Raw genomic sequence first — 18674 nt, 5'->3', positions numbered from 1 at the left:
GGAGGAGGCCTCCCTGAATCTGGGCTGTGAGGGTCGCTGGATGCACTACAGCTCCCAGGGTGCACTGCGGGCCTGGCTCCTGCCGTAGCGAACGTAACCCGCTTGCAGATCCTGTGTGGAGCAGAGGCTACTATGTTGCTCAGAGGCTGCTGGAGGCTGGGAAGGCCGCTCATCTGCCTGCGTGGTGGTCTGCAGGCCCCCGCCCAGAGCGGCCGCCGGAGCTTGGTCTCCTGCATCGATCGTAAGTCTCTCCCCCGGTGTGCGGGGAGGGAATGCAGTGGTCTGCGCGCCCGTAGAGCGCATTGTCACCCCTGGCTTGTCGTGGGCCGTCACCGGGGTCATCACCCCAAGGCCCACCTGCCCTCTCCCAAGTCGGCTTCCCTCGCTGGCGGGTCTCCCATCCCGTCCACCTGGCTGGCTTCCCTTGGCCGCCCTCACTCTCTGCTGTTTCCATCTGTTGCGCCCCTGGCCCTCGTCTATTACTCTTCCACCCCATCCCCTCCGTGGTCGGGAAGCCGGGCGACCGAATTTGTGCTCCAGGCCTTCTGCTTAAGCCCTGTCTTTCCTCCTGCCTATTTCACAGGGGCCCTCTAAAGATATATTAAGATAGGAAAATACTTTGTAGTTACAGCTTATTCTTTGCTGCTGATGCTGTTTGTTAATTGTTCAAATCTCCTTAAACGTAGTTGATATTATCGACTTCTTGATACATTTAATAAGTTTACTTGTGAAAACAGTAACTAAGGGTTTTACAATTATCCTCACAACTCTGAGGTAGATTCTGTTACGATCCCTGCTTCCTGATAAGGAGTGGATATAGAGGTGCAGAAACTCATGACTTTGTTTCATTTTATTTTGTTTTAATCATAGGTCATTTAAGGGTCATAAAGGTAGTAAGAATGTAAAAAGCCTGGTGCTGGTTGTGCTAGATGAGGGAATGCTCCTTCCTTATGTGACACAAGATTTGCTCACATAAGTTTTATGATGTAACACCTAAAACGTTTTACTATTGAAATTCCTGCAGGGAAAATAATTATTATTGCAAATGGGAAACTATGAGAATTGACAGACCTGAATGTTTTTAAGTACCAAATAATTTGGATGTGAAGAACAGAGAGTGATAGGGGCCTAGGCTGACTAGGGATAGATACCCAGCCACTTTGTGATTCTGTCAAGTACCTAAGCACATTTTTTCTTCTGAAAAAAACAAAAACAAAAACAAAACAAAACAAAAACCTTTCGAATAAATGACACTTCTTCATTGTAGAATAGGTGATGAATCCCTTAGATTACACCCAGATCTATAATATACACTAGTATAGAATACTGTTTTCTTCTCCATGTCCTAAAACTCCTTCCTAAGTTGCTGCCCTGTTCTAGCATTTAGAATTTGGTAAACAAAATTACCCTTGCTGATACCAAGGCAGGTAAGGAGTTGTTCTGGCAACAAATAGATTAAATATTAAATAGGTTAATATTAAATAACAAATAAGTTAAATATGTTGGAGTACTTCCATCAGCTAGTTGTGTAACTTCAACCAATGAGGAACTTTTTCACCTTTAAAAGAAAGTATCTCTCAATCAGTAAAATTAAAGGAAATTGTCCTTTAATGTATCATTCCACATATTAGAATATCAAATTAATGGGAGTGATTAACAAATATTTCTTTGTTTCATTGCATATTTTAATAAGTGAAAAGTGATTAAGACAATTATGATTTATATTGTATTTTATGTATCATATATTACATATATACTCATTATGTATACTTTCCTCATTCTACAGATGAGGAAATTTACTCAGTATATAGTGCAGCCCCCTCATTTTTCAATGGGATAACTGAAGTTGATTGGGGTTCCTGACTTAGCTTATTGTGTAAGAGAAATGCTGTATTAGGTCGACTGTCCCAGCTTTGTGGTTCTTGCTCTTGGCAATATCCTTCCCTGACCCCTGTCCTGGAACTGAGTATACATAATCTTGCCCACAGCTTCCATGGGACTAAATGAAGAGCAGAAGGAATTTCAGAAAGTGGCCTTTGACTTTGCTGCCCAGGAGATGGCTCCACATATGGCAGAGTGGGACCAGAAGGTGGGAGTTCTCCTTATGGCTAGATGTTCCAAAAATGCCTCATGTGGTGACCAAGATCTCCTTGTAGTCCTAACTTTTCAGTGTTTATTCTCCATGCACAGTTCTTACTGCAGATTAGAGTACTGGTAATGGCGTGATTCCTTTCCTAGAAACATCCTCATCATCTTGTAGAGACCTGTTGTTTTGTTTTTTTTTTTAACTAATTAATTATTTAAAATGTTTATTTATTTTGAGAGAGTGTGTGCAAGTCGGGGAGGGGCACAGAGAGAGGGAGAGAGAGAATCCCAAGCAGGCTCTTTCCTGTCAGCTAATATGGAGCTCCATCTCCCCATCATGAGTTCATGACCTGAGCCTAACTCAAGAGTTGGTTGCTTAACCAGCTGAGCCACCCAGGTGCCTAAGACCAGTTTTTTTTGTTTTTTTGTTTTTAATTATACAAAGATTTGGACACTCTTAAAACCAAGGCAATTCTGATAATAAAAAGAAACTTTAACACTAGAAAACCAGTACTTCCAGAATGCGTTTTAACTGTTATAGGTAACAAATAGCCTGTTATGTTAAGGGAATACTACACTCTCCCAAATGCAAACATCTTAATCCCCCATTGTGCCATTTAAAGAAAAGTCCATCTGTGAATCACTTATTGATGACCCTGTTTTTTTTGTAGGAGCTGTTCCCAGTAGATGTGATGCGGAAGGCTGCTCAGCTAGGCTTTGGGGGGGTCTATGTACGAACAGATGTAGGTGGGTCTGGACTGTCACGGCTGGATACCTCTGTCATCTTTGAAGCCTTGGCTACAGGCTGTACCAGCACCACAGCCTATATAAGCATCCACAAGTGAGTGCCAAAGCTTGGTGAGCACAACAAAGTGCTCATACCGGTTGACTGTGACATTTTCAGATCAAGAGAGAAAAGTTCATCTTTGAAGGTTGACTGCCGTTGAGGAACCTAACTGTAAAAGTTCACACTAGGCCTGCTATTGCCTCTTGGACTGGAATCTGTCATGTTGTATGTTGCTTGGAGAATGAGGTCTGTCAGCTTTCTCTCAAATCCTAGATTGAGCTGGAACCAAATAGACTTCTCTAGGACAGTGGTTAGGGCCCTGATCCCCTCTTCCTCAACCCAAAGACAAAGCCTCCAGGAATTTGCAAAAGTACCTATATAACTCTTTGATTTTTAGGGACCTTATTGAACCTAACTAGAAGTAGCATGAACATCCAAGTGAGAAATACCTTGATCCTGATTATCTGTGGGAACTGTGTGTTCCGGGAGTATGTTTTAACCTAGGCCTTTCCTTTAAATTTGAATTTCCTCAGTGGCAGCTTTTCTCTTCCCACTCTCTCTTCTGCTTCACTCTGCTTTGCTACCTGTGTTCTCCTTCCCCAGACCTTCCCCCTTCAGATGTCTTTTTCTCCATATTAACTCTGTCATTGTTGTTTCTTCTTCTTTCTTTTTTTTTTTTTTTTTTCCCTTTTGGTCTTTTCTTCTTGGTTTACCTGTCAGCATGTGTGTCTGGATGATCGATACTTTTGGAAATGAGGAACAGAGGCACAAATTTTGCCCACCGCTCTGTACCATGGAGAAATTTGCTTCCTACTGCCTCACTGAACCAGGTGGGTTTGCCACACTGCCAGCAAGATGAATCAGGAGATGCTGCTCAGGCAAAGCATATAACCCTTATTTACCATGAAGTTCAGCCATACCTGTGGCCTGATGTCACAAGACTCAGAGGCCTCTAGGCCAGAGTCTATCCAGGCTGTCGACTGGAACTTCCTTGTAGGAGGCTCACTGCAAGCCGGTGTTCTGGGAGACGGAAAATGATCTGATTGCTGTCCGCCATTTTCACCAAATACAGAGAGTTCCTTTGGCTGTCTAAGTTTCAAAGTAGGAAACACTGAGTTGTTTGTTGTAAGGAAAGATTTCCTTGGAAGTGGAGCCGTGCTGAGTGTCCCTTAACTTCACTGACTTTCTCTCCTACCCTCTCTGCTTCCTTTTGATCCCTGCCTTAGGAAGTGGCAGTGATGCTGCGTCCCTTTTGACCTCAGCGAAACAACAAGGAGATCATTACATCCTCAATGGCTCCAAGGTACCAGCATACCCACCTTACAGAATTGTTCCCATCTTCCTGCTGATATCACCTGGATCCTTGCTCTCTGCGAGTTAATATTTCCTGGGATTTTTACATGTTGGGTAGAGAATCTCTGACCTATTTCCCTTTATTTACCTTCACTTTCTCTCTCTTTTTCAAGTTTATTTATTTATTTTGAGAGAGAGGGGGAGAGAGCGCAAGTGGGGGAGGGGCAGAAGGAGAGAGACTCCCAAGCACACTCCACACTCAGTGCAGAGCCCAACACAAGGCTCCATGTCAATGACCTTGAGATCATGGCCTGAGCTGAAATCAAGAGTCAAACACTTAGCCGACTGAGCCACCCAGATGCCCCACTTTCTCTTTCTTCTGATCTGAGTCCAGATAATTTTCCTCATTTTTGTTTATCCTTTTTATAGTCTCATCAGATAGATCCCTGATTCCCCAGTCAGCACAGGTTCTTTTTACCCCTTCTTCATTTCTCTGTGCCACCATATACCTCTTAGCAACCTACTGTTGGGAGAATCCCTATGTTTTCCCAGTTGTTAGGCTGCAGGAATGCATGTGTTTCCTGATCCTTGTGCACCCCCTCTCCAACCACCAGGCCTTTATCAGTGGTGGAGGTGAATCAGATGTCTATGTAGTCATGTGCCGAACAGGAGGACCAGGCCCCAAAGGCATCTCATGTATAGTTGTTGAGAAGGGAACCCCTGGCCTCAGCTTTGGCAAGAAGGAAAAAAAGGTGAGTGGCTAATGAACATGAAGCAATTCAAGTTCAAGCAATTCAAGAATCTGTTACCTGCCAGACCTATCTCTGTTCTATTTGTTTTGTTTTAATAGGTTCACATACTTGCTAACTTGCATTAGAGGCAGTTGCTCCTATTACAGTTTCAACAGGAGCAGGTGAAATAAAATAGGGCATGTCTACAGAAATACTATACCACTGGCAAAATGGTGGAGTTTGTCAGTAAGTTCCATAAGCCACCTGTCATTTTAGTGTGAGGGATTTCTCTATTGTCTGCCTCACCTCCACTTTTGACTTGTGTTTTTTTTATTTCATTTTTTTTAAGTTTACTTATTTTTGAGAGAGAGAGAGAGGAAGAGTGCGAGCCAGGGGAGGGGCAGAGAGAGAGGTAGAGAGAGAATCTCAAGCAGGCTCCATACTGTTAGCACAGAACCCAGTGCAGGGCTCGAACTCACGAACCATGAAATCATGATCTGAGCCAAAATCAAGAGTTGGATGCTTAACTGACTGAGCCACTCAGCCATAGCCCCTGACCTGTGTTTTTTATCCAACTTCTTATTTTAGTGCACTCTTTTATCCCAGGAAAAAATACTTACAGAAGATCTGTTGGTGACTAGAGGTCTCAGGAATGAAAAGCATATCAGCCACTTTTCTTCTTTAAATAAATATAAAATAAAACTCATTGGAGATGATTATGGGTATTTCAATAATGTAAGAAGAAGGGTGTTTCCATAGGTGGTTTGGAAAGACATTTCTAGGATTAAGAAATCCCCTAGTCAGGCCATGAATAGTAAAACTATGATTACATAACTGTAGCTGGTGGTAAGATGAGACCATTCAGATTTGTTAGGGCAGGTGACCAGAATTGTCATCTGCCTCCAATATGTACTGTTACAGTTATGACTTTGGGGGAGATTTCAGGTAATGAAATGACCCCTAAATGTACTTCTCCTTTCATAGCTCCTAGGGTTTCCATATTTCCCTTCATGAGCCTTCCTGATATTTTATAAACTGCCAAAGAGTTAGAAGTATTAGTGCCCCTTATCTTTTATAGGATAATAGGTTTTTACTAGATTCCTTCCATGTACAAAGCCTGATGCTGGCTCCTGGGATGGGGAGGATACAAAAGTCACTCCTAGCCTTGTCTGAAATTATAAGACATATGCTGTCTCACATGTATAATGTATGTGAAGTTATACAGCTATAAGATATCTTAATTCTAGGAATGTCTGCTTTGGGCCATATGACATAGATCAACTTACATAGTCTGGCACATAATTTTACAGGATTGAGTTATGCTGATTCAGGTTGTCTGTGCTTATAAAGGTAGTGATGATTGTTTCAATACACAAGGGTAGTATCCACCTCAGTATTCTGTTGACAGACTACCAAAGCTATCAAGTTTAGTGCCTAGAGAAAAGTTGTAAATAAGTTCCAGAAACAAAAAGTATATCTTTTCTTCCTTTCATTTTCTATTTTCTCTCACTTTTTAAGTGTATACATTTTCTTTTTTTGTTGTCTTTTTTTTAATTATTAGTTTTGCTTTATATATGTTTCAATGTAAGGGAAATCTGGAAGGACATCTATTTATGCATTTGACAGCTGGTGAATGCCCACTGTGTGCCAAGCATTCTTCTAAACAGTAGGGATGGAGCAGTGAACAAAGACAAGCTCTGCCCCCATGGAATTAACCTTCCAGCAAGCAGAGATAAGCCACAGACAGGTGAATAAGCCACAGGGACAATAGAGAAATCCCTCACACTAAAATTTCTGGAAGTGTTCTGTGCTACAGAGGAGATAAAACAGGTTGATAGGATACTGATTGAGGAGAGCTTGGGAGCTTCTACAATAGACCTGAACTCTGAGAGGTCATGACTTTTGAGATGAGATCCCAAGTATATTAGAAGGAACAACCATAGGAAGAATTCTGGGCAGAGACAACAAATAGACAGATGGCCTATTTGGGAAACGGAAAAAATGTTCAGTATGGTCCTAGAGAAGTGAGCAAATAAAAGAATGGTGTGGGTGTAGGATGAAATTGGACAGCAAGCAGGGCCTTGTAGGCCGAGATGAAGAGTCACCCATTGATCCCCATGGTTGACCTGACTGTTCTGGTGACCCAAGAAGCCAGCCTTTCTCCCTGTTCCATGCCATCTTTCCTGCAAGGATGGCTGTGACTTGGCATATTTAACACATTATATAGCTGAGAGCTTTAAACTACTAGTTTTGCATTGACTTTATGGGAAGGTAATGAGGACTTTATATTGGATTTAATTGTTAAAAGGTTTTGCATAGAAGAATGAGTTTTGTCATGGGAGGGCTGGAAGTGAGGACTCCCAGAAGAGGGAATGAAGATAATATGTAGGATAGAAGTCAAGAGTGACAGAAGGAATGGGCTCTAGTGGTAGTGGTCCAGCAGTTCAGGGCCTTCAGAAAGGGAAATGGGATATCTGTTCTCACTGGCTAAAGCTACCCAGGGGCCCAGATAGGATTAGGAAAAGAATTCTCTGCATAGGGGAGGAAGGTAGATGTTTTTATAGTAAGGGGTTAGAAGTGAAGAGGTAGCAGGTATTTGTTTTGAGCTCTTTAGAAGTATTATTAAAATAATAATTTTTGTTTCAGTCTTGCTTTCAGGTATTTATTTGGGGAGATAAGTTCTCAGGTAACCCCTATACAGGCCAATATTGGGAGGTTTGAGACTTGTAGAGATTATGGGAGCCTAAAAGAGAAGTTCAGTGTTGGCTCAAGTGACCTAGAAGGCCTCAGGAGGTTTCATTTAAGCCAGACTTTGATAGAGAGAGCAGAATAAGCAAAATATGGATTGAAAAAAACCTAGTGGCACAGTACACAGACCAGTTTGAGTTGAGACTACCAATAGGTGACCAATAGAAGAAAAGGCTGGTAAAGAAGGACGGGCCCAAATTGTAGAAGACCCTAAATGAAAGGTTGAGGAATAAAGTTTATTTGCCAACAGAGGGAGCTATTGAGTGTTTTTATGTAAAGAAATGGTCAAGTAAAGGCAGTAGTGTTTACAGAGCTATACGAGAAGCGGGAAATTTTACATAGTCTTGTGCTTTTAAAAATCTGCCGCATTGAGCCTTAGAGTTCTTTGAAACCTTGAAGTACCTTGAAGAAGAGATGAAGAGGATCAAGTAGTGAGGGTCTTTATCTATTTATATATGACACTTGTGAATAAGATTTTATTTGAAGAAAGTGGCCCTGCTGGCTTTCCAGTCCAGTTCTCTTACATAAAGGAAAACCGAGGCCCCAAAGAAATCAAGTGATTTGTTCAGAGATAAATACAGCTAGTTAGTTTCATAACATGGACTACATCTTAGGTATTTAGAATTCTCTCTGGGCTCGTGGCTGACATATTCAGCAATGTCCTGGTAAATCAGCTCGCCAGGAAAAACAAAAACCAAAACACTCATCTGTAAAGCCACCAACCTGTTATCACTGAATGCCACGTTAGGAAAAGATGTGTGTAATTGGCTCATGTGAGCTGCTGACAACACGTCATTAGATCTCTCTGCAGCCAAACACTCAACCAGGTATTGCCAGCACAGTGAGTGTTATTCCTCTCATCTAATGATAACAATCTTAGAAGTAACACTAAGCTTTTAAAAGGAGAAGTGTGACTGTTGTTCTTGATAATCCTTGTTATCCTTATAGAAGGACAAATCAAATAATCCTTATATTGTCTATGTTTTTTTTTTTTTTAATGTTTGTTTATTTTTGAGAGAGGGAGAGAGAACACACAAGCAGGAGAGGGGCAGAGAGAGAGGGAACAGAGGATCCAAAGGGACTCTGTGCTGACAGCAGAGAACCCAACACAGGGCTCAAACTCACGAAATGTGAGATCATCACCTGAGCCAAAGTGGGACACTTAACCAAGTGTGCCACCCAGGCGCTCCCCGCCCCCAACTTTTTTTTTTTTTTAAATAAAAGAATATACTTGTAGAGGCACTAAAAATGAGGACAGTTCTGCCCCAATCCTCAAAGAAATTGTGAGAAATGTTTGTGGATAGGTTAGTCTGGTAAAATAGACATTAGAAGGCAGATAATATGTTAAAAAATGTTTCACTGAAAAAACAATCTATGACAATTGACAAGTGTTTAAGTCTGAACTTTTGTATTGTCTCTGATTTTAAGTTCTCAAGGTCTAAGTCCCAGGATAATGGAACCTGTACTTCACAGGGCTTCATCAACAGAGAACGGTGCCCTAAATGCTGCCCTGTTGGGCAGCCATACAGTCCCTGATTTTTGCCAGGTGGGGTGGAACTCACAGCCAACCCGCGCCGTGATCTTTGAAGACTGTGCAGTCCCCATGGCCAACAGAATTGGGGATGAAGGGCAGGGCTTCATCATTGCCATGAAAGGACTGAATGGAGGGAGGATCAATGTTGGTGAGAACACAACAGGATGGGGCAGGGAGGTAGCGGACTCCAGCAGGCAGCACTGTGCTGGCTCACTTGAAATGTTGGCACTCTTCCTTTCCAGCTTCCTGCTCTCTAGGAGCTGCTCATGCTTCGGTCATCCTCACCCGAGACTACCTCAATGTTCGGAAGCAGTTTGGAGAGCCTCTGGCCAGTAACCAGGTCATTTCCCAGATGCCCCTGCATTTGCTTTCAGCTCTGTATGAGATCTGCTTTGTGGTCCACATCCTCTAGGAGGGTGAGGCTGTGATTTCTCATTGGAATTCTGCCCCCATCTTAGAACTTATGTTCTAATTTTATCAGTAATCTTTTTCAGGAGGTAATATTGAAGTGCAGGGCAAGCGAAGTGGTCTTAGAACTCACAAGGTGATACATTTTCTCTGTAGAAGATACATTTGTCTGCAAAGTCTGAAGGAGACTTTGAAGCTTGGGGTCACTTAGAAAAGGTACCTCATCAGAGAAGGCTTATGGAGGTCCCCAGATCAGGTGCTGGTCTAAGCCTGTCTATCTTGTCTGGTTCTCTTCTTCCCTGTTCCTGCAGTACCTGCAATTCAAACTGGCTGATATGGCAACAAGGCTGGTGGCCTCGAGGCTGATAATCCGCAGTGCAGCAGTAGCTCTGCAGGAGGAGCGGGAAGATGCAGTGGCCCTGTGCTCCATGGCCAAGCTCTTCGCTACAGATGAATGCTTTGCTGTGCGTGATGGTGCCCTCTGGCTGTCTTGGGTGGACAGGGACCAGCTTTTGGGTCCAGGGATGTTGAGAGCCATTAGTTAACTCCTCGGATGCTGCAGAGATTGCCTTGGGGCTTACGGATATAAATGAACAAATAAGAGGTCTGCTTGGGAGCTGACTTTTTATCTGCCCTGTGCCATTGCACACTCCACTCTGGCACTGTTAATTGATTGTGTTCTAGATGAGACACTTCTTTTGGAAGAAGGTTCAGAGCCTTCCAGTGCCTCTTGTTCAAATTTAGCACTATGCTGTGTTTAAAATGTCAAGGGCTAAGCCATTTCCACATGAGGCTTCATTGCCACTAGATGACACCATGACTTCACATAATCCCAGCCAAAGTGCTTGTGGGCAGCCTCTCCCCTGCAGATAATAAGCAAGAAAGGCAGAGCTTTCTGAGTTGCCCGCCTGGTGGGAACTGGTAAGTTTAGTAGTTGTTGTCCAATCACACAGAATACAGAGCCCCTTTTTGAGCTTGGCTGGTTATCTGTAGGTTGTTCTCCCTCATATTAGTTTATAGGAGGCTGGGGTGGAAGGAGAAGCCACTTGTTCCATAGTCTTCCCAAAATCAGAGATGTGTAGTCCCTATCTCCCTGCAGATCTGCAACCAGGCTTTACAGATGCATGGAGGCTATGGCTACCTGAAGGACTATGCTGTTCAGCAGTATGTGCGAGACTCCAGGGTCCATCAAATCCTAGAAGGTAAAAATTGCCAGAGGTTATTCTCCAGAATGGTTATAGGGTCACCACTTTCCCTGGCCTGTCTGTCCCTATGCTGGCTGGTTCTCAGATCCTGTCTGTCTTTTGCCTTCCTCCTTCCTCTTTTTCCTGACCCTACTCTGGAAGTGCTTTTTGATGCCATACAAGAGCACTATCCTGGGAGTCAGGAGGCTCTGCTTTGTCACCAGAAATAAGCTGCCAAATCACTCCATTTCTACTCTTTTTCTTTGCAAACTTTAGAGAACATTCAAACTCAGGTAATACATGAGAAAGCATTTTGAAAACTGCAGCAGTAACTGTTCTTTACTCTCATAAAGTACTTGGTCCTCAAGGATCCCCAAACTTCGGTACAGTAATTAACACAGCAAATGTGAGCTAATTTGATCACCAGGAACCTCTATAAATTCATATCTTTATAATATGACTAATGGATTTTTCAGTAAACTAAATCATATGGGTATCTTCTTGGTAATCACAGAGTGGATTGGTCTGGGAAATGTGTAAGCTGTTGGAGTATGGCTCAGGGCATGGCCTTCTCCACACTCCACACCAGTGACTCCTGTCCCAGTTAGTGTAAACAGCCAGGGGTGCTCACACTGTAGAAGAGCCAGATGGGGCAGAGGCTTGTCTAAGTGACTTTCAGTGGTGCGATGTGGGGCTGCTTCCATGGTGGCAGAGGAGAGGCTTGTGGGCATTGGTCTCTCTGCCATTTTCAAAGCATTCTTCTCAAACCTGAAGAAGTGTCAGAATCACCTAGAGGGCTTGTGAAAACAGATTGCTAGGCTCTGTGCCCAGAAGTTCTCACTCAGTAGGTCTTGGGTAGGCCTAAAAATTTGCATCTCTAACAAGTTTTCAAACGAGACTGTCACTGTGTGTCTGGGAACACCACTCTGAAACTGAACCCACTGCTCTGGTGTGATGACCAAATCACAGTTTGTAAAAGTTAGAGTTCGCTTTCTTCTGCAAACCCCATTCCTGAAGCACATCGATGAGGTCAGTCACTCTTGCTCAAATTCTTCTGATTACTCCTGTGGTTGTTTCCTTACCCAGCTTTTATGAGTGTGTGAGACTTCACCTTTATTCTAACTCTGCCTTTTAACCTTATAAGAAGAAATGGGAAAGGCCAGATACATAGATTTCAGGCCATGCCATCATCCACTTCTAGAAAATTTGGGGCACTGGTCTTGATCACTTTGTTTCATTGTGGACTTCGTTACTGGATAAATCTGAAATTTTGGCTTGGTTTTATTCGAGATGTGTGATTACTCATTCCTCATGGGGGTTCATATTTCTCTTTGCATTAAAACCCACTGTAAAAATGAAGCAAGAAGTTGACCCCTCCTTTCAGGGAAAATGTTTTTGTTTGTTTTTTTAAAATTCAGTGTTGGGGTGCCTGGGTGGCTCAGTCAGTTAAGCAACTGACTTCGGCTCAGGTCATGATCTCCTGCTTCAGATTCTGTGTCGCCCTCTCTCTCTGTTCCTCCCCTGCTCGTTCTCTGTCTCTCTGTGTCTCTCAAAAATAAATAAACGTTAAAAATTTTAAAAATAAAATAAAAAATTCAGTGTTTTTGTTTGTTTGTTTTAAGATTTTATTTTTAAGTAATCTCTACACCCAACATGGGGCTCAAGCTCACAACCCAGAGATCAAGAGTTGCATGTTCCACTGACTGAGCCAGCCAGGCATCCCTAAAATTTATTTTTCTGATTACCAATGAAATTGGTATATTTATTGTTGAAAACTCATAAAATATAGGAAAAGTAAAAAAAAAAAAAATGACTCATGTGTCCACATTCAGAATTCATATTTTAGATTATTTATATATGTAAGTCCAAAATATCTCCTTTGGTGCTTTTTCTGTGCTTTTGTAGGTGCATTTTCTTAATGTGAGGCATAGTGGCCATACAATATTATAATAGTTTCAGGTGGACAGCATAGTAATTTGACAATTGAAATAGTTTGAGAAGGAAAGGTATTAACTCTTCTTTAATGTTTGTAGCTGTCCAGTCCTTGACTTTTCTTTGTTGGGAGGTTTTTGATTGCCAATTCAATTTTGTTACTAGTAATCAGTCTGTTCAGATTTTTTTAGGCTCCATGCTCAGCACAGAGTCCCGTGCGAGGCTTGAACTGACATCCCTGAGACAAAGACCTGAGCTGAGATCAAGAGTCAGACACTTTATTTTTTTTTTATTTTTTAATTAATTTATTTTTTTAATATATGAAATTTACTGTCAAATTGGTTTCCATACAACACCCAGTGCTCATCCCAAAAGGTGCCCTCCTCAGTACCCATCACCCACCCTACCCTCCCTCCCACCCCCGATCAACCCTCAGTTTGTTCTCAGTTTTTAAGAGTAGGAGTCAGACACTTAACTGACTGAGCCACCCAGGTGCCCCCAGCCTGTTCACATTTTCTATTTCTTCCTGATTCAGTCTTGGAAAATTGTATGTTTCTAGGAATTTATCTGTTTCTTTCTTCAGGTTGTCCCGTTTTGTTGGCATATCATTTTTTGTGGTAGCGTCTTAAATCCTTTATGTTTCTGTGGTGTTGGTTGTAACTTCTTACCTTTTATTTCTGATTTTACTTATTTGAGTCTTCTCTCTCTCTCTTTTTTCTTTTCTTTTTTTTTCTTAATAAGGCTGGCTAGGCGTTCATCAATTTTGTATATCTTTCCAAAGAACAAACTCTTGGTTTCACTGATCTTTTCTATTGTTTTTTTAGTCTCTATTTCATTTATTTCTGCTCTGATCTTTGTTATTCCCTTCCTTTTACTAACTTTGAGTTTGTTCATTCTTTTTTACAAATTCCCTTAGGTATACAGTTAGATTGTGTGTTTGAGATTTGTTTCTTTTCTTTTTTTTTTTTTTTTAATGCTTATTTATTTTTGAAACAGGGAGAGACACAGAGAGACAGCATGAGCAAGGGAAGGGCAGACACACACACACACACACACACACACACACACACACACACACAGAATCTGAAGCAGGCTCCAGGCTCCAAGCAGTCAGCACAGAACCTGACGCAGGGCTCAAACTCACAAACCATGATATCATGACCTGAGTCCCAGCCAGACGCTTAACCAACTGAGCCACTCAGGCAACCCTGAGATTTGTTTCTTGAAGAGGGCCCATATCAGTATAAACTTGCCTGTTAGAACTGCTTTTGTTCTGCCCCAAAGATTTTGGAATGTTGGCTTTCCATTTTCAGTTGTCTCATGCTATTTTATTTATTTCCTTTTTGATTTCTTCATTGGCCCATTGGTCGTTTAATAGCAGGTTGTTTAGCCTCCACATGTTTTACACCATTGTGGTTGAAAAAGATGCTTAATATGATTTCAGTCTTCTTAAATTTATTAAGACTTGTTTTGTGGCTTCACATGTGATCTGTCTCAGAGAATGTGCACTTCCATGTGCACGTGAACAGGATATGTGTTCTCACCTTTTTGGATGGCATGTTCTGTATATATCTGTGATATCCTCAAGTCCTATCTGTTCTAAGGCATCATTCAAAGCCATTGTTTGTTTATTGATTCTCTGTCTGGATGACCTATCCATTGATGTAAGTGGGGTGTTAAATTTTCTTACTATTATTGTATTACTGTTAATTTCTCTCTTTATGTCCATTAGTATTTGCCTTATATATTTAGGTGCTCTTGTGTAGGGTGCATCAATATTTATAATTGTTATATCCTCTTGTTCGGTTGATCCTGTTATCATTATGTAATTACCTTTTTCATGTTTTGTTATAGTCTTTATTTTAAAGCCTATTTTGTCTGATATAAGTATTGCTTCCCTAGCTTTTTAAAAAAATTTCATTAGTATAGAAGATCTTTTTCCATCCCTTCACTTTCAGTCTGTATGAGTCTTTAGGTCTGAAGTAAGTCTCCTATAGGCAGTTTATAGATGGATCTTGTTTTTTAATCCATTCAGTCACCTTTTGTCTTTTGATTGGAGCATTTAGTCCATTTATATTTAAAGTAACAGTAATATTGATAGCTATGTACTTATTGCCATTTTGTTAATTGTTGTCTGGTTGTTTTTGTTCAGTTTCTTTTTTCTTTTCTTTCTGTCTTCCCTTGTGATTGATGACTTACCTTAATGTTATGCTTGGATTCCTTTCTCTTTATTTTTTGTGCATCTCTTACAGGTTTTTGGTATGTGGTTACCATGAGGTTCATGTATAACACCGTATGTATATAGCAGTCTATTTTAAGTGATGTTTGCTTATATTCAAACACATTATAAAAGCACTACATTTTTAGTACCTCCCCCATTTTATGTATTTGATGTCATATTTTATATCTTATTTTATGAGTCCCTTAACTAATTTTTAGATATAAGTGATTTTACTATTTTTTTCTTTTAACCTTCACACTGGCTTTATAAGTGATTGATTTACTACCTATATTACGTTTGCTTTCACCAGTGAAATTTTTCCTTTCATAATTTGCTTACTTCTAGTTGTTGCCTTTTTTTTTTTTTTTTCAACTTAAAGAAGTTCCTTTAACACTTCTTATGAGGGCAGTTTAGTGATGATGAACTCCATTAACTTTTGTTTGTCTGGGAAATCCTTCATTTCTCCTTCAGTTCTAAATGAAAACCTTGCCAGTAGACTATTCAAGGTTTTAGGTTTTTTCCCTTTCAGCACTTTGAATATATCATGCCACTCCCTTCTGGCAGCAAAGTTTCTGCTGAAAAACTGCTCTTACCTTTCTGGGTACTTTCCCTTTTATATAACTATTTGCTTTTCTCTGGCTGCTTTTAAGATTTCTCTTTATATGTAATTTTTACTATTTTAATTATATTATATTATATTATATTATATTATATTATATTATATTATATATATTATATGTCATGGTTTATCTTGTTTGGGGCTTCCTTTGCTTCCTGAAACTAGATGTCTGTTTTCTTCCCCAGAGTACGGAAGTTTTCAGCTATTACTTCTTAAAATCAGTTTTCTGCATCTTTCTCTTTCTCTTCTCCTTCTGGGACCCCAATAATGCAAATGTTAGTATGCTTGATGTTGTCACAGAGGTCCCTTAACCTATTTCTTTAACTCTTTTTCTTTTTGCTGCTCATCTTGGGCACTTTACACACTACCCTGTCTTCCAGATTGCTGATCCATTCTGAATCTTCTGATGTTAATTCCCTTTAGTGTATTTTTCATTTCAATTACTGTACTCTTCAACTACTTTTTGTTTTATATTTTCTGTCTCTTTGCTGAAGTTCTCACTAAGTTCATCCAGTCTTCTCTCAAGGCCGTGAGCATCTTTATGATCATTATTTTGAAAGTTTATCAAGTAGATTGCTTATCTGTTTTATTTATCTGTTCTATTTATCAGTTCTTTTACTGAGGTTTTACCTTGTTCTTTCATTTGGAGCATATTCTTGTCTTCTCATTTTTGTTTTTGTGTATTAGATATCCCAGCTGTGTCTCCTGGTCCTGAAAATAATGTCCTGTATAGAAGGCATCTCGCTGGTCACTAGAACCAAGCATTCCAGGGGTGTCCCCTATATAGGATGTATGTGTCCTACTGTTGTATCTGTGCTGGTGGGTGGTGTTAGCTCCCACTGTGGCTGGCTACCAGGCCCAGCTCTGGGTCGTCTGGGGGTGCTAGTGGGCAGCAGTCACTTTGGGCAGGAGCGGGTACTGATCCAAGGTGACCTGCTGAATATGGTGGGTGATATCTGCTTGAAGAGACATCTATCTGCTGGGTTGAGTGTGTTAAGCAGGGAAGGTCTGCGGAGGAATGCCAGGGTGGGACAAACAGTGCTAGCAAGGTAGGTGGAGAGTGTCAGATCTTGGTCCCGCAAGCATCTCGCTAACTAAGCTGTAGGAGTACAAGAAAAATGCACTTGCCAACACTTTCATTCCCAAAGTTCCTACAGATCCCTGTCCCTCTGGCACACACTCAAACATTAGTCATTAAGTCTCCCTCATGTATGGCCCAGGAGCTTTTCAAACAACTACCTCTGTCCTGAGCTCCGAGTGACTGATATTGTGTGTGGGCCCTTTCAGTTTCCTGTAGCTCCCTGGCTCTCCTGGAGTTAAGCCCCACTAATTTGCAAAGCCAGACAATATGGGGCCTCATCTTTCCAGTGAAGATCCCCAGGGCAGAAGGTGCCTGATGTGAGACTTGAACTTTTCACTCCTCAGGAAGGACCTCCACACCTGTGATATCTTCCTGCTTATGGGTCACTACAATGGGGTGTTTTGGCTCTTGACCATCTCTGCCCTTCCTACCCTCCTCAATGTGATGTTTTCTTTATATCTTTAGGTGTGGAATAGCTGTTCTTCTAGAGTTCAGGGTCTCAGAGTTAGTTGCACTGTATGTAGTTTCAGCCTTAGTGTGTCCATGGGAGGAGGTAAGCTCAGCATCTTCCTACTCAGTCATCTTCCCTCTCCCAAGAGAGGTGTTTTTAAGGGTACGTTTATTTCTTACTTCCTGACATTTTTCTGTGCTTTGGAAAGTAGTCTGTAATAATCCCATCCCTCTCAGTGTTAAAGCAACAATTGTAGTTTACACCTACTCCTATCCTGAGTGAGGCTTGGAGCACCCTAGTTAGAGGTTTACGGAGCTCTCAGACTTTGCTGCAACTAAATCCTTATTCTTTCTGTCTTTGCAGGTAGCAATGAAGTGATGAGGATGCTGATCTCTCGAAGCCTGCTTCAGGAGTAACACCCAGACTTGATGTTCAGGCATGACATTTAATGTACAACTTGAATGAGCATTGAGTGGTTCATGTGGACTGTTGTGTTCCAGTTGAGTCATGGATTAGATTGGAGGCCTGAGCTCTTTCACCTGGGCCCTTCATCTGTATGTTGGGAGCAGCATCAGCTAAAGGACTGGGACAGAGTCTTGAGCAGAACTGGAGGAGCTGCCCTGACTGGGAGTATCACAAGTAGACATACTACCTTGTTTTCCTAATGCAGAAAGGTGACCAGTAAAGATTCATCACCAAATCAACGTTCTCTCTTGGATCTACATTGTCTTGACTTGTGTGCATTTTGCTGGTTCCCCGAATCCTGCTTCCAGGGGTCTGGATATTTCCATTGAGGGTTTTTCCTGATTATAAAGCAAAGGTGTAGGACAGGAGAAATGGAGAAAAATGTAGTTTTATCTTTTGCTGTCCTCTGAACCTCAGCTAAACATGCAGAAGGTTTCTGTGGGTTGCATTTTCTTTGTAGTACTGCTGTGAATGTGAATGATGATAATATGAATATTCAGGCAACCTAACTCCTAAACTGTGATTTAGGGGATAACCATACTTGTAGACTTGTGAACATCAAAGGCTGAGATTATGTGGAACTCTGAATATTTGTTGTATTCTTTTTTAGAAGTATATGATCTAGGAATGTTATTCAAGTTTCTATAACCCTTCCTGATAAGTACTTTGAGCATATTTTTTTTCTGCATTTTTCTTTCCTTTCTTGAAGTTGCTCCTCTTTACAAATATTTTAGTCATTATAAATATTTTAGTCACTATATTGATAAATAAAATCTATCCCCCTCAGTATCATCTCCAGTTCTGTTGAAGTTAATTTTTATTTTTAAAAAAAATTTTTTAATGTTTTATTTATTTTTGAGAGAGAGAGAGAGACAGAGTATGAGTGGGGGGAGGGTCAGAGAGAGAGGGAGACACAGAATCTAAAGCAGGTTCCAGGCTCTCACCTGTCAGCACAGAGCCCGACACAGGGCTTGAACTCATGAACCACGAGATCATGACCTGAGCCAAAGTCAGATGCTTAACCAACTGAGCCACAGGTGCCCTAAAGTTAGTTTTTATTTTATCCTCTAAGCCTTTACAACAATTTAAAAAAATTTTTTGATATTTAATTAAACATTTAACTAGATTTTGGAAT

General features: G+C 41.1%; 1 protein-coding gene across 4 annotated transcripts; it reads left to right on the top strand.

The window, feature by feature from the left end:
- The first annotated feature begins 75 nt into the window (after positions 1-75).
- Positions 76-18214, top strand: ACAD8 (acyl-CoA dehydrogenase family member 8). 4 transcript variants are annotated; one of them, XM_060605279.3, is made up of 11 exons: positions 81-241; positions 1989-2089; positions 2757-2926; positions 3593-3702; positions 4099-4175; positions 4780-4917; positions 9191-9326; positions 9421-9518; positions 9898-10050; positions 10686-10788; positions 17438-18214. In XM_060605279.3, the coding sequence occupies exons 1-11, from the start codon at positions 133-135 to the stop codon at positions 17488-17490; spliced, it is 1248 nt and encodes a 415-aa protein (XP_060461262.1). In that variant the 5' UTR covers positions 81-132; the 3' UTR covers positions 17491-18214. The 4 variants fall into 4 exon arrangements, with proteins under 4 accessions (XP_078289091.1, XP_060461263.1, XP_060461264.1 ...); XM_060605280.3 differs by lacking the exon at positions 4780-4917 and having other exon boundaries at positions 80-241; XM_060605281.3 differs by lacking the exon at positions 10686-10788 and having other exon boundaries at positions 80-241.
- Positions 18215-18674: the final 460 nt, after the last annotated feature.

This window comes from Panthera onca, chromosome D1 (assembly GCF_046562875.1).
Source record: "Panthera onca isolate mPanOnc1 chromosome D1, mPanOnc1 haplotype 2, whole genome shotgun sequence".
In the NCBI taxonomy this organism is placed as follows: Eukaryota; Metazoa; Chordata; class Mammalia; order Carnivora; family Felidae; genus Panthera; species Panthera onca.
Note: the sequence above shows the minus strand (reverse complement) of the source record. Positions and strands in the feature narration are given on the sequence as shown.

Excerpts from the sequence above, each read along its gene's own strand:
- ACAD8 (XM_060605279.3), top strand. The coding sequence starts at position 133 with ATGTTGCTCAGAGGCTGCTGGAGGCTGGGAAGGCCGCTCATCTGCCTG. Across the intron at positions 4,918-9,190 it reads TTGGCAAGAAGGAAAAAAAG|GTGGGGTGGAACTCACAGCC; the intron begins GTGAGTGGCTAA and ends GATTTTTGCCAG. Across the intron at positions 10,789-17,437 it reads GGTCCATCAAATCCTAGAAG|GTAGCAATGAAGTGATGAGG; the intron begins GTAAAAATTGCC and ends CTGTCTTTGCAG.